Here is a 14680-nt window from a genome sequence, read left to right on the forward strand (position 1 = left end):
AAATAAACCTAAATTTTTAGGTATTTATTTCTAAAATCTTTTAATAATAGAAATTTCTTTTTCTCTTCATAACCTGCATGCCAGGTGTAGTTTCTTCAACTTTCTGCAAGACTGAATCTGCAACCTGTTAATTGAATCGATAATAATTATCTAAAATAATCTAAATTTGAATAAATAAAAAAATCAAAATAAAAGAACTAAAAGGAGAGAATATCTCTACAAAATAAATGGAGCAAACAGTGAAATGTTATGGAATGCTGAAGATATTCTTTTTACATTTTCTAACCACTGATACAGCCACATGGACTGGCTTGCTTAGTCAAACTTTCAGCACTTCTGCAATACAGCCCACTTCACTTTAATTTCTGGCAATAATAATGACAAGTTTATTCTGCCATTTCATGGCGATTTTATTTACATTTTAGGCCTTATCCTAAGATTGTATTTTAAATAATTTTAACACATTATGACGAGTGGTTAAAAATGTTGAGCCAATCGATTTAATTGGAAACTTTCAACTTTTTCAGAAATGGCTCTAAATCAGACAGTGGATTTGCAATCTTTTTAATAAAAAGAGCATGTTGTAGCGTGTTTTATTGAGAGTAGTACTTTTCGCTGGACGGAGAATAATTTTTCTCCACAGCATTTCCAGAAAACTGAGTGACATATTTATTTTGAACTGTTTCACGGTTTTAATATTTTGTATGAACTTAATTAGTTGCAACTGTTTAATGGCTACAGTTGGAATCGATAGTTGTAAGATTCATCATTGTCTTCAAGGCCCAAGAGATCTGGGAGCCATCGAACTAGTGATGTAATGTGCTAAGTGAAAAAGTTATTAAAGATTTTTGTGACTTTCACTATTCTCCATCAGGACATCCTAGGCCCTGATCTGTAACTCTTTCTTTTGCTGAGCCTCGGAATTTTTCAATTCTGTATTCTAAGTAAGTTTCCCAGTCACTGCTATTCAAGCAACTTTCTCAAGTTAAGGGTCCAAGTTTTAATTGACTTCTACAGTACTTTTGCATAGTTTTTTCTTTTATTCTTCTGTAGCTTGTCTTGCTTGCGAAGCATTTTGATGATTTTCCTGATGATGCTGCAGGGAAGAAAAGTACTCAACCTGTGCTGTTTCTGGACTAATTTACTTCTGATTTTTTTAGCGCAATTTTTGGCAGTGTAAAATAGTTGCTCTCCAAAAGCCTCCATTCTCCAATTTATTTATCCCAGTTGCATCCACTCTTCCTGAAGTGTCCCTTGCAAAAGTATGGATTTATTAGCTTTAGAAAATGTCTTTTCATGAATATAATCACTCTTGAAATACAACACATCTATGGAAGACACAGCTTAAAAAACATAGATGAAAGTTAAAGAATTGCTGGATGTAATTCTTTCTGCTGAAAAAAAGACAAAATTTGAGGGAAAACCTAAAATCTGCAGCTACCTCTAGAAGGTATCATTCAAGAAGAAATTAAAAACTTATAATAATCTTTTAACATTTATCATTCATACTATTACATTTTATACGTACGATCTGAGAAATGTTTTAAGTTTATATTTGTTGGAATTATTCTTGGCTGCCCACAGAATAAAGTGACGCTTTAAATCAAGCAAGCTAATGTAAGCGGTAAAAAGTTTGCTCTTCTTAATGAATGAATTCAAATCTGTCGCGAATGACAAGAAATTAGCTATTAAAAAATCTAAACTGACCTTCTGTTTCATGACAATATCCTGTGGAAGAAGTGGATGAGGAGGCGCCTGTCTAAACATTGGATTTGGATGATGTCTCAAATATGATTCAGTTGGCCCAAAATCTTTCTTGACTTTCGCTCCGGGTAGCACAAGCGGTGTCGTTCTGTAGGGCTGAAATTGCGTATTTTACTCATTACTAATTTCATTTTAAACTACTGTTTAAATAATAAAAATAAAAATAGTACTTCAAACGTATTTTTATATGTTTATTTATTCATTTACTCTGAAAAGATGAAAATTAATGACTTCTTGAGAAGCCATGGTCGACGTAGTAACTCCCGACTAGCTATAAATAAGTATCGTCCACATACAAACGGTTGACAGTGATTCCTTTCATTTGGATCGGATGTTTTTTGTAAGTTAAACTTTTTGTTTTTCTCTCTTTGGCAAAATTGAGTGGATTATTCAATCTATAAATAGTAAATAAATAAATGCAATGTTCACTTTTTTGGTATTGGTCAAGGCCAATACCCTTTGCACTCCTTATGGTCGAGCAGTTATAAAAAGAAATAAATAATAATTTACTTCGGTAACAAAATTACGTTCAAAGAGAAATATGTGCCACAATAAAGAAGAAAATTCAACAGAAAGATTTTTCTCTAGCTACGAGGCCACCACTATCCTTGGACTTTCTTAGTTCACTGATCAATCATGACAGTATTGTCTCTAATCGTAGAACATTGACCTGAGGGCAGAATGCACTGAAAAAGGCTTCTGGCGCTAATGGCCACAGCCAATATTCTCTGAATCTATAAAATATCGGCAAGGAGAAAGGGACTTTGTATACGACAAAAAAGAGGCGCTGCGCAGTTGAACTGAAAAGGCTCCAGTAAATCACCAAATGTTGATGTTTTGCAAAAAAATATTAGGGAAACCCAAGGTCAGGATCGATTGCCATATTGTTTCGATGAATCTCAATAAAACGGAAAATTGTTGCACAGATGCCTCGGTTCATCAGACGCAATTAGAATGTCTTCTAACATGGAAAAAGTAGGATCAGACGTCGTACATAATTTTTGGTGGAAAATTCGCCCATTAAGAGGTGTCTTCTGTTTTCTTAAATATTATAGAACACCTGGAGACATAAGCATAAATTTTCACGCTTGGCATCTCATATTCGAAGTTTAATGGCGGGCATTCAAAGCATCCGGGACAATGTCAACTGGACACATGCTTCTGTACACTTTATAAACAGCTCGACTTATGTATTGCGAATAGGATTTACAAACATGCAGAAAGGAATAATTTCATTTCAATGGTGGAGCAAGACAGCGAAAATGGCTTCAAGGAATTGCTTTTAACTGACGTAATCCGTGTGGAACATGCCTAAATGCTAGATCTCAACCACCACATGACTCTTAGATTATATCAGAAAGTTTACAATTCTGTCCCGCATTCTAGTTAGGTTCCACTCAGTAGCTAGGAAAGGCTGGAGGACTGGTTAAGCATTCATGAAGTATGTTCATTAAGTTATTTTTTATTTAAATATTATTTTAACGAATTTATACCTCCCATACTTTTGGCCGCAAGGTATAAGTTTGTTAATGATAATATAACAATAAATAGTCCAATCATTGCTTTGAACCGGTTGATTGTCCCAAGTTATAGGAACCACTTCGCAATCACCATTTCTTAAGTACTTAACTATTTGAAAACTAGAACACAGCCATTAAATATAATAGTTATTTTTTTATGTCTATCAGCAGTTAGAAATAATTTTAAATGAATAATCATTAAATCGCGAATTCAGCGATTACATAACTTAGAACAGATGCACTGTTCTAATTAAGATTTTTTCCATAAATGTTGGTCGCATTGTACCTTCAACACTGATTTTCAGAATACTGTTATTCTATCAATTTTTTTTTTATGCTTGAGGCCAGGCTCAGTTAATTCTGATTCTAAATAGAACAAGGTTTTTGAATTCAAAGTTAGGTACCACTTGTAGCATGGAAAAAAAATAATATTTATGATGGGACAAGCACTAAAAGAACTTCATCCATGTTCGGAGCGTTCTCAGAGCATATCTCACTTGCAGTTGTTTGAATATAATAGAAAAATAATTTTAAAAAAGTAATGGAAACGTTACAGAACTTATATTCTCCGGTAATCACTTTTGGTGAATAGATAGTGACGTTCTTTATGAACTACAATCAATATGGTGCACTTTGCATCTTTAAATAATAAATAATTTATGAGAAATTAATCTTGAGTTGATTAAAACTAAGTTCATCCCTAATTACTTAGATTTGTAAATATATTTGTCAAGTATTATTTATATCAGAAACTGGACATAAATTTAACAGCCCGCTAATAACTCAGCGCTGTAAAGTTTTGGAAGAAAAGACTAAAAATAATGTGATTGTTTTAAAAAATATTATTTCATCTTCAATAAAATAGGTAGAAAATCAAAACTAATATTAATATCTTAAAGATTGTTTCAAAATATGTTAACATCCGTGCCAAACTATAGGTTTCTTAATTAATGATTGTACAGGGCATAAAGGCATTTCTTTTTTTTTTTTAATTTTTACATAGTGCCATTGGCAAAGTTTATACACGATCTATCTATAGCTAGTGACGCCTACAGACCCACCTGGCCTACTAACCCTTTCTCAACATTACGCAAGTTCAACCCCCCTTTTGACTATAAATTCAATTTTTTTTTAAAAATAAATAAATCAATGGAGTATTCGATCAGTTTCTTATTTTGATTGATAGTGTTAGTGATGAATGGATAGATGTAAAGGTTGTTCAGTTCTTGAAAGACTATTTACTAACTTTTCATTTGAACAATGTTTATAATATCTCAACAAGAAGAGCAGCATATTTATCAAATATTGGCAAAAGCAAGAAAACTTTCTTAACTCGCACACTAAACAAAACAATCTGTTTTTAAAACGTATTCAGGTAAATTCTCACCCATAACAGAGTGGAATCCGATTCATCTTCTAGAAATTCCCTCCTAAACAGTGTAGCCATAGTAACTGGGTAATTCTTGCACTTGTCCGGCTAGTTAGGTTCACAAACTGCAATATATCTGAAGAGCAGCTACCGACATTCGGTACTACCCCACTCACAAAAACTTGGATCCCCACTACTTTTAACAAACATCATCCAATTTTGGACCATTCAGTTCTTTCTTTGAAATCACTATTCACTACCCCAAGTTCCTTCCACTCCCCTTACGTAGGCTGTTTTAATTTTGGTTAAATTTTATTTTTAGATATTCGAAAAACTTTCTGAGAAAGCGAAAAAAAATCAACGCTTTTAGCCAAATAATAGTAAGGTTATTAGGAAATTTAAGTTTGTCATTAATTCAAAAGAAAGATATTTATCAAAATAATTCTCCGAAGAATGGGGAAAATTTGTTTGATCGACTCAGTATGCTAGCAAAATACCTAGTATTAAATCAATTGAATGCACAAACATTTCATTGAAAAAGTTACCGCAGCAATCTACTTTGGAATGCGTAAAATAAATTAATTTAACAAGTATCTTAATGGAGAGAATTGCTGCGCAAACCAAATGTTTCCCATCAGATGTATTATTACACATAACAATCCAACCAACCTCAGAAGTGCTCCAACTATCATGTTTTGTCCTTGTAACATAGATTTAGTCGAGTTCAAAGACAAGATATTTGACTTAGACTAGTTACTAAAAATCACTTCTTTTTTTTGTTGAAAAAGGATATTTCAGTTGAAACCTCAATTTTAAAAAAGATCGAATACATCTTGTTACTAAGATTTGTAACTCTTAACACGTTTAATTATTACCAAGATCAACCAGCTTAATCTGAAAAACTGAAAAATTACCTTCCATTAAAGCCTAACCACAACCTTCGCCCATAGCTGCGCTAAAACGAAATTTTCTGAGAAAAAAAAAATCAAATAAAAATTAGAGATCTTATAAATCTATAAAATGTTACAGATCGTTTATGTAGAACATCGACGATAATTCTCAAAAATTTTATCAAGTAATCTACAAAAACTAAAATCTGGACCAAATGAACATAAGTTAAAATCCATTTTTTTTTTCTATTTAAAACAAAATTTGTTCTAACATCCATCAGTCATCTCTATGTCAGCATTCTTGCTCATTAATCATCGCCAAGTCTACAAACCGTAAAATAATTTTGTACAATTCTCTAGTTCTAAATATTAATCAAGTACACCTCGGCAACGTGCTCTATTTATAAAATATAGTACACTTCGTATGGATTGGTGTTCATATTTAGTTTTTACCTCACGATGATTGTCTCAAAGTCTTTCAATAAGTTTTCACTCTATCATTCTACTTCTCTAACACAAATTATATTCTTAGATCAACACAAAGTGCAGCAGCTTTATATAACGTATTACTGAGGTTTTAGTAATCTTTTTTTAAAAATATGTATTTAAATTTGTGAGGGATAATTGCACGTTAAATGCTCGACAATATAAACTCTTCTTTTTTTTAAGGTAGTCTTTCTTAGAGTTTCCAGAAAATATATGAGCTCTACTTTGAGTTGTTTATTGATGAAATGTTAGAAATAAAAGCTGTTTTACAATCTTACCACAAACCAGAACTTGGTTTCCCTCATCAATTTTCTCTTGTAATTTACATTTATGCTTTCATAAAACTGTCAAGGATTAAGAAAATTCTTCTTTCTGGATGAAAATAATGGTCAATTAACAGATTCAGTAACCAGAATTCATTAACCAGATCCGCATTGGGATCTTTTTATTCCCCAATAGTTAATAGAAACAAATTAAACCACTTCAACCTTCACTACCAACCTAAACTCCAGATTATAGCTTTGTAAACATAGCAGAAAATTGGGCCCGGAATGTGTTTTTTTTACAAACAACTCTTGATCAAATAAATAATTGATTGAATTAAAAATAACATTCTTAACAAACAAAACTAACATGATTATTAACATTTAAATCTAAAATAAAAATAAAACTTTCAAAATAAATCACTAAGAAACGTTTTTTAAAAAAAGTCCTAGATAGAAATACTGCCATGTATTTTTAACTCCGGCAAGGTTTGGAATTTACAAAAGAAAGTTTTCTTTAAAGATTTTATTTTATATATTTTGTTAGTTGCGTTACGGTAACTTCGTAATAGCTTAGTGACTCAGCTCGAAAGAAGACACTTCTTTTATCAACAGTTTAGGAAAATTGTATGATGTAAACACACTTTTTCTTGCAATGGATTTTTAATAACATACTTTCACTATTAATTCCTCTAGCTCCTAGTTCCTTGCTCTAGCCAGGGTGCAGAGACTGGCCTGCCTGTTGATTACGGGGGCCTTTAGATGTGACCCTACTGCCTGGGCATCACCAAAGGTGCAGTTCGTATGGCTCTCAGAAATTTGATCTGGATAGAACATGAAAAGAACTGAGTGATGTGACCTGGGTTCAATCACAGCAAGACTATGATGCCTTAGCTGTGTAAACAAAGAGCCAATGAGACACTGTGCTTGGGTAAAGATGGTAGGTTTAGGAAGCATTTGTACAAGGTGGGGCTTATTAGCTTGGAACCGTTGTGCAGACTGTTTCAGGAAGAGGAGGAGACACGCCCTCTCACCTGAGGTTCGATTTTGTTGCAATCGAGCGGTTGCACTATGAAACCTTTGGAACTTTGGGACCAAAAGAGATAGTAGCGCTAGAAAAGAACTAGTAGGGAAAGTCCTCAACCTCGTTGGAATGGGAGGTTTCATCTTCTAGATTCAAAGGGGAAGGTACAATAAGCCTTTTTTGGCTGCGGTGCCGTGGGGCATTGGACCCGTCTCGCTAAGTTTAATCTAATCTAATCTACTATTGAATAGCAAGCAGAATCACACTTCTGTTTTGACGTGTGAGTTGCTTGAGGTTGTAAATCCATAGGTACCTCTCAAAAAAAAAAAAAAAGAAAAAAAAATGCGTAAGAAAATGTGCCCATATTTAGTTGAGAAAATGATGTAGGGAAATTAAAGAACATTTTAAACCAGTTTTTCGAAAAAATCGAGAGAAAATTAATACAATTGCATCAGTAATCTCAAAATTTCAGGGGAAAAGATTTCGGTAGGAGTACTCGAAGTTTTCTGTTCTTTTACATTGGTTATTTGTCGTATGAAGATTAAAGACAGTCATCGAAAATTTAAAACTATTGCACAAAATAATAATACAGCCATTAACGATTAACCAGACTAGACGAAGTTCTATGTTTTAGACGGTAATAGTACAAACTTCTGCTTTTTGCGCTTTTATTATTGTAAAGGAATTCCAATTGTAGCCCAAAGAGAAAAAGCCAAGATTTTTCTTACAATACAAACAAACAAAGAAAGCAATAAAGGTTCAATTACTCAAGTACTGTTTTCTTTACTAGGAACAGATACAAACAATTTTGTTCCCATTACTCTCAAAAGAGCAATCAACAAAATCAAAGTATAATTCTTTATCATTTGAATATATTTTTTTCTTTAAATTTCTCTATGAAAATATCAGCAAATTAGAATATGTTTATTTGACTGCATGAACATACGAGGGTCATTCAATAAGTAACGAGACAAATTACTACTGCTCAAAAACAGCTAAATTGATCCGTATGAAACTTTCAGGACATAAAGTTGACAACCTGGCGATGACATCTGATCAGCTGTTCAATTATATTTTGTAAACATAACCTCAAATTTAACCAAAGTTTTGTACTGATTCAATAAACTGTTTTTGAGCAATAATAATTTGTCTCGTTACTTATTGAATGACCCTCGTAGTTTTGGTGGCCTAAGAAATGACTTTAAATTCCAAAAAATATCTTTTAACCCTCGTATTTTTTATTTTCTCTGTTTTATAGTAAAGTAAAGTAATTGCCTATTTTTTTCAGGCGGGCTTCATGTCCAGCTACCAATTAGGTATCGTGGACGGAGGCGACTAGCAAACATACTTTACTGTAAATTTCTTTTATTAACCATTAAATAAAATCCAAGGCCTAAGACCGGGAATCGAACCTAGTACCACAATACATATTAGCTTTACAGGTTTCGCCTCTAACCACTCGACCTACCCTGGCTCTGTTTTATATAAATATATGGTAACTTTTCAGTTGCATTGCAATATATGATTAGTCACAATAAGGACTAACTCTTGCCTCCAATGAGCGGTGGCTTGAAATATGCCACTGCAGGTTTTTAAAGGAGAGAACCTCCTCATGAGAGTGCAGTGAAGTAACTGAAGCGGACACCATTTCTCAGGAGCCGACTTGGCACTGAATTGTACTGAATCTTTTTTTGTTATAACAAATCCCGCTTACTTTAAATTAATAAGCAAATTTTCGACTGTTAGTCAGTTGTTCCAAACAAATACTACCAAGATTTGAACTGATTTTAGATCGGATAAATCAAGGGACCAAGGCTTGTCCTTGCAGTGCGCGGCCAATCTCAAACAATGATTGGTTCAAAGAAGGTTAAAGATTTAACAACAAATAATTAAATAGTGACTCGAAAAAATTTAAATTCACAGTAAAAGTGAAGTAATCGCCTATTGTTTTCAGGTGGGGCTTAATGTCAAACTACCAATTAGGTGTCGTGGACAGAGGTGGAAGGTCATACGTTACTATTAACATTTTTTCTAGCAAATAAAAAGTAGTCATACGCGGGATTCGAAATGGGGATCTCCCATTTACAAAGCCACACTCTTGACCACTAGACCAAAATCCACTCCTGAACGGACTGCACCAGCCAGGAGCTTACTTTTTAGCTACGAGGGATATTACTGCATTCTCTATGACGCTTTGCTAACACCGAAATCAGTGAAATCTACTGAACGGTTTGCGTAAATTTGGAAATCTATTTAACCGAACGGATACCGAAAACTTTATAATTGATCGATTACTTAGTGCACTCGAGTGGTGTATGTTTCTTAGGGTGGCGATCAAGTGCCTGCCTATTCCCGATATCAACAAGCTATCTGAAAAGACTTTAAAATCTGTTCCCAAAATCGGCTATCTGTTTTCACAAACTTCCCATATTGATTCAAACCAAATGTGCCTAAACGTGAGTTCAGGAGGTGGTCAGGTAGGGCAGCTGAATGGTTCTTGAAAAATTAATATTATAAAAACAAATAAAAGCAAAATGAAGAAGTTAAAAAAAATAATAATTTCTATCTGGAGCAAAACTGAAAAATCAATCATTTGTTGGCATTGAAGGAAGTAAAAAGAGTTACGAATTGAAATTACGATTCGATTCGTATCTGTAATTACACTAATTCGACCATAGACCTACCTTTTGCGCTGTCTTTATATTACATGTGAAAAGAATCGTACTACAAAACAAATTTACGAGCCTGAAATTTTCACAGTTTAATGCATTAACCTAATGAGGAAATTATTCAAGTTGTGAAAAAAAGATATCAACTAAAGGCGACGTTTTTGGTACAAAGGTAAAGTGATCATCAATGTGGTAAACAATCAAATTAAATTTTTGTGAAGATCTTTTTAAAAATAATTATCAATCTCTGTCTAGTCTAGATGAGGAAGTAGAGCATTGGACCTTCGCTAGAACTGCCAAAATTTACACCATAAGGTTAGAAAGATTTCGAAATAAGAAGTACTATTAGGTATCTGAAGCAGATAGCTTTAGAACAGAAACCTGACTTCTGTCCTTTGAGTACGGAGTTGCTGATGTAAAAAAAAGTACCCAGCATCCTTTGTAGAACTAGACGTTCTTAGGGAGCGATTACTGCGAAGATCGTAACCTGCGCTATAATCTTATTAGTCGTTGCTAAGTCCTGTTTTTACATGTAGAAATTGTCAAAGAATGTCGATGAGAAATTACTTGGGTGAATTTTGGCTGCTGAAGGACAAAAAGGTATGCCCTTAAAAAAGTTTTCTCCTCCCCTTAATATTGGAAGCTGGTGATGCCCATGCCAGAGTAGATAAATAAAGATATGATTCGGATTATTATTAGTTCTGTGTTACGTAAATTATCTTAAAAGAAAAAAAAATTGATGTAGAAGCAATGCCAAGGCTACCAACCATCGGTCTATAGCCGTCAGCTGACATTTCATAGACAGCCGACAATGGATCAACTGAGCTTATCCGAAACAGAGTTATTTGCAAATTATCTTCTTAACACAATAGTGGCCAAAAATATTGGCACCTTGCCAATCTGCTGCACATTCCTTACTCTGTTAAGTAATATTCTAGAATGAAAATCTTATGGAAATGGATAGCATGAAATGTGGCTGATATCTGCACATTTATTCTTAAATTTTTAAATAGCCTACTAAAAAATAAAAAAAAAAGAAAGAGTTGTTTAACTGTAACCAGAATTGTAAACATAAGACAGCTAATTTTGTAATAGTTCCTAAAATGCCAGATACGTCATCCTTATCCGATTATTCTCTGCACTGCATACTTGGGCGATACTAATTATACATAATTTCTTTGATGGCGGACCACTTAATTCATTTGTAGGCAATTGGTATATGTAAAGTAAAGGATGTCTATTTTCTCAACGGGCTTTACCAACCAACTACCAAATTTGGTGTCATGCACGGAGGCGGAGCTTATTTTACAATAAATCTCTACCGGAAATCGATCAAAGCTAAAATTTATTAATCTAATTTTGCAATTTTGCTTATTCCTATTAAGAAGGAAGTTAAGCAATCGGGTCCTATTGCAGAAATTGATGTTTCATAGAAAATATGTATTTTGAGGTCAACGAAAGACGGAAAAAAATTGTTTAGTCGAATTAATGGGTTATGTATGAGTGTGTAAACATTATTGGTGGAAAACTTGAAATTGAAGAAAGCTTAAACTTTCAAATCTGTTAGCTTCGCTCATAGGACCCACTGATACTTTACAATAAAAAAATTTCTTATTAAACACTTTTGACGAAAGTCTTCATGTCGAACCTTTCGAAGTACTTTTTGGTAAAAAATTCAGTGATTTAAAATTTTTCCAGTATTTATGAAGGCGGAGAAAACAGGAAGGAAGAAGGAAATATAATGTGAGCCATGGTTCCTGCAGTATTTTGTAAAATTAACACTCGTAAGAAATAGTAATAAAGCTAATAAAGAGAGTACATTAGGTTGTAACAAATTACTTCAGATTATGGTGTAGAGATTGGGTCAACTAAAAATAAAAATTATTCTCTGAATGATGAAACGTATTTAAAAACACAATTTGACGAAACGTTAGTTCTTAAGTAAGAAACTTTATTCTTTACAGTGATTTATTTATTTCTTGCCCAACAATAATGAGTGGTTGGATATCTCTAAGGAATACATTAATTTAGCTAATGCCTGTAGATTCATATTGATTGGGGTCAGCTTAAAAACCTGAAAAACTGAAAAAAGAAGACTGAAAAACAATTGCGATTTGCCAAAATATAGATACATTCCAAGAATCTTAGAAACACAAGGTAGATATGCTTCTCAGTTACCAGATTATCTCTTTTTATTGTTTGAAATGAATAATTAGAAAATCTTTTGCTATAAGCAAACTTTTGTAATCGTCCTGTGATAATTGATATTATAATTCGGGAAGCCGTCCTTCACTTTAAAGATCATGGTGGAGGGATTATTGTATAAGGGTCTAAGTCAAAGATTTCAACTCGTTAGGAGCTTACATGGATCCGCTGGTCGTAGTGGCGAAGATAGTAGTACTGTGAGGAGGCAACGTTGCCAAGATGGAAGTCAACTACATGCCAAAGAAGTTCAGCTTCAGGATGCTTAGTGATCATGCAGTTGGTTTTGTCATCTATTGATGGAAATTGGTTAAAAAAGAAAACCAAATAGATGACCGTCCATTAAGATTTTATACAATACATAATGAATGTGGATTAAACTTCTAAAGAATGATCAAGACAGACATTTGGAGCGATTGGAGCGAGAGTAATGAAACAACTTTGTGACTAATAAACATAAAATTTGAAAACATGGTTTGCTTCTTCGTTACTTGGAGTAAGGAGTGAGTAAGAGTTAATGCAGACAAGTAAGATGTATCCCGATTGCATCACGAACATTTCTTCACCAAATGTTTCTATTTTCTGAAGGTTCTTAATAAATGTTCATAATAAAACCTATTTAAATTCGTTGCAATAAGTTTATTAAAGGGAGAATTTAGAACGTAATTAGGACGATTTTTTTTATGAATTGTGAACGTATGCAATAAATTTACGAAAATTAGTTGAAAACTGAGTATATATTTAATAGAGCCATGTGTACGCAAGCAGCCAGCACATTGCTACTCTTATACCCTGTCCTAAAATAGCTTCACTGAACAGTGTTGATGCAATGATGTGGTGGGTGTGGTCTATAAATTTGTTTGCACTTTAAATATTAAATCTTTTAATTAACTAACTCTCTGAAAATAAATTTAGATGTTGCTCAAAATAATTCAATTAAAATCTCAACAAAACTATTAAATTGAAATAAACTGCTCCCAATTTTGTGGCAGGGTATCATTAATTCTGGTATTATTCAGATCGCATAATTGTGAAGAATAACATCTATATTAGTGTTACTATTTGAGGGTTAAAAGTTTTAAAACTTATTTGTGTAATTAATAATTCTTTTTAAAGTTACTGCAATGATTAAAATTAGCACTTTTTGAACAAATATATTATACTGTGATGTACACACTGCGGAATAGTGATACCTAGCGTTTTCTTTATCTTTATTTCTATCGCAGTTCTCTCAAATTCTATCACAAATTATAATTTCACATATCATTTTGTCCGATGAAAATTTTCTAAACAATCTACCTCTGCATTATTCGTCTCCTTATGCCTTGTTCTTGGAATAAACTTGTAAATACTAATGCATTTTTGTTATTCTAGATACAATAGTTGTTCATAGTGCTTTATTTGGACCCATCTGAACCCAGTTTTCAATGGTTGATGCAAGTACGTTATCAATGGAAGTGCTGCTATCATTTTCTTGAGTGGATAATTGCGATACAAGATCAGATTATTTAGAAGGTTTTTGCAATAGAAACATGCATAAATAGACCGTGTTTGTTCAATCTCACTAAATTCAAACAGTATTACGCGCTTTTTCTTCTTTATGCAGACTTTTAAGAACAAGTTTTTGAAAATTCCAGTCTGCTAGAATAGTTGTGTTTTTCTTTGCATTCTTCTCGATACACTGATGTAGATGTGATTAATCCAAACATTTGCTAATTTTAGTGGAACAATTACATATAATAAATAAAAAATTATAACAAACTTTTCATCTCATGTCTTTAAACAGCATTGAAAAATAAAAAACTTTTACCTGGGAACTTTTCAGAGAACAATCTGAAAACGAAATAAAAATCGCAGAATAGTAAACCAGTACTTGCAAGTTAGTACAAATTAGCAAAAAGTTGAACACGAGCGAAAAAGAATAACTCTAGACTAAATAAAATATGATTTATTGAATACAATAATTTACATAAAACGTAGTCGATTGGATGGAAAAGACCGAGGATATGCATTTTATAGTTAATAGAGAATGGAGAATTTTTATTTATTTCATGAAATAGAAATAAAAGAGTTTTGTTTAGGATTAATTATATTTGTTACTTTGGACTAGACTCGCACATTACGTGAGGCAAATTCAATTAACCTAAACGACCAAGAATAGTTCGTACATAAATAGTCCGACCAAAAGGCTGCTTTCGATTGTTTATAATTAACTTTTGATTCAGACAATTATTTCCTCAATGAAATATCTTGCAGATTTTTTTTATAAAGTAGGAAAATTTTTGCAAATTTATGTTAGTAGTAGTGTAAAGGCGAGCTCTGGAAATGTTAACAAATATTAAAGATTTAAAACCTGAGGAGCTTGTTTAGTATCACCCCATTGGTACAAATAAATGAGGCCAAAACTGACCACGTGACAACTTAACAATGAACTTTCTTTAATAGAATCCATTAAAAGTTCTTACAATCTTTAAATATTGTTCAAGGGAGTAG

The 14680-nt window shown here is 32.9% G+C and overlaps 1 protein-coding gene across 13 annotated transcripts in view; it reads right to left on the bottom strand.

Annotated features, from left to right (window-relative positions):
- The window catches only part of Zasp66 (PDZ_signaling and DUF4749 domain-containing protein Zasp66), a 59618-nt gene that overhangs the window by 5848 nt on the left and 39090 nt on the right, over positions 1 to 14680 (bottom strand). For 10 of the 13 annotated variants that reach the window (XM_074114582.1, XM_074114589.1, XM_074114567.1 and 7 more), the window contains exons 5-6: positions 1708 to 1860; positions 74 to 124 (exon numbers count right to left, since the gene is read on the bottom strand). In XM_074114582.1, coding sequence (XP_073970683.1) covers positions 74 to 124; positions 1708 to 1860 — 204 coding nt within the window. The remainder of the gene's footprint in view (positions 1 to 73; positions 125 to 1707; positions 1861 to 14680) is intronic. The other 3 variants (XM_074114636.1, XM_074114659.1, XM_074114668.1) reach the window with 1 other exon arrangement.

The sequence above is a fragment of the Rhodnius prolixus genome, unplaced genomic scaffold (genome assembly GCF_049639745.1).
Source record: "Rhodnius prolixus isolate KJV_2025 unplaced genomic scaffold, Rpr scaffold_1, whole genome shotgun sequence".
NCBI classification, from domain to species: domain Eukaryota; kingdom Metazoa; phylum Arthropoda; class Insecta; order Hemiptera; family Reduviidae; genus Rhodnius; species Rhodnius prolixus.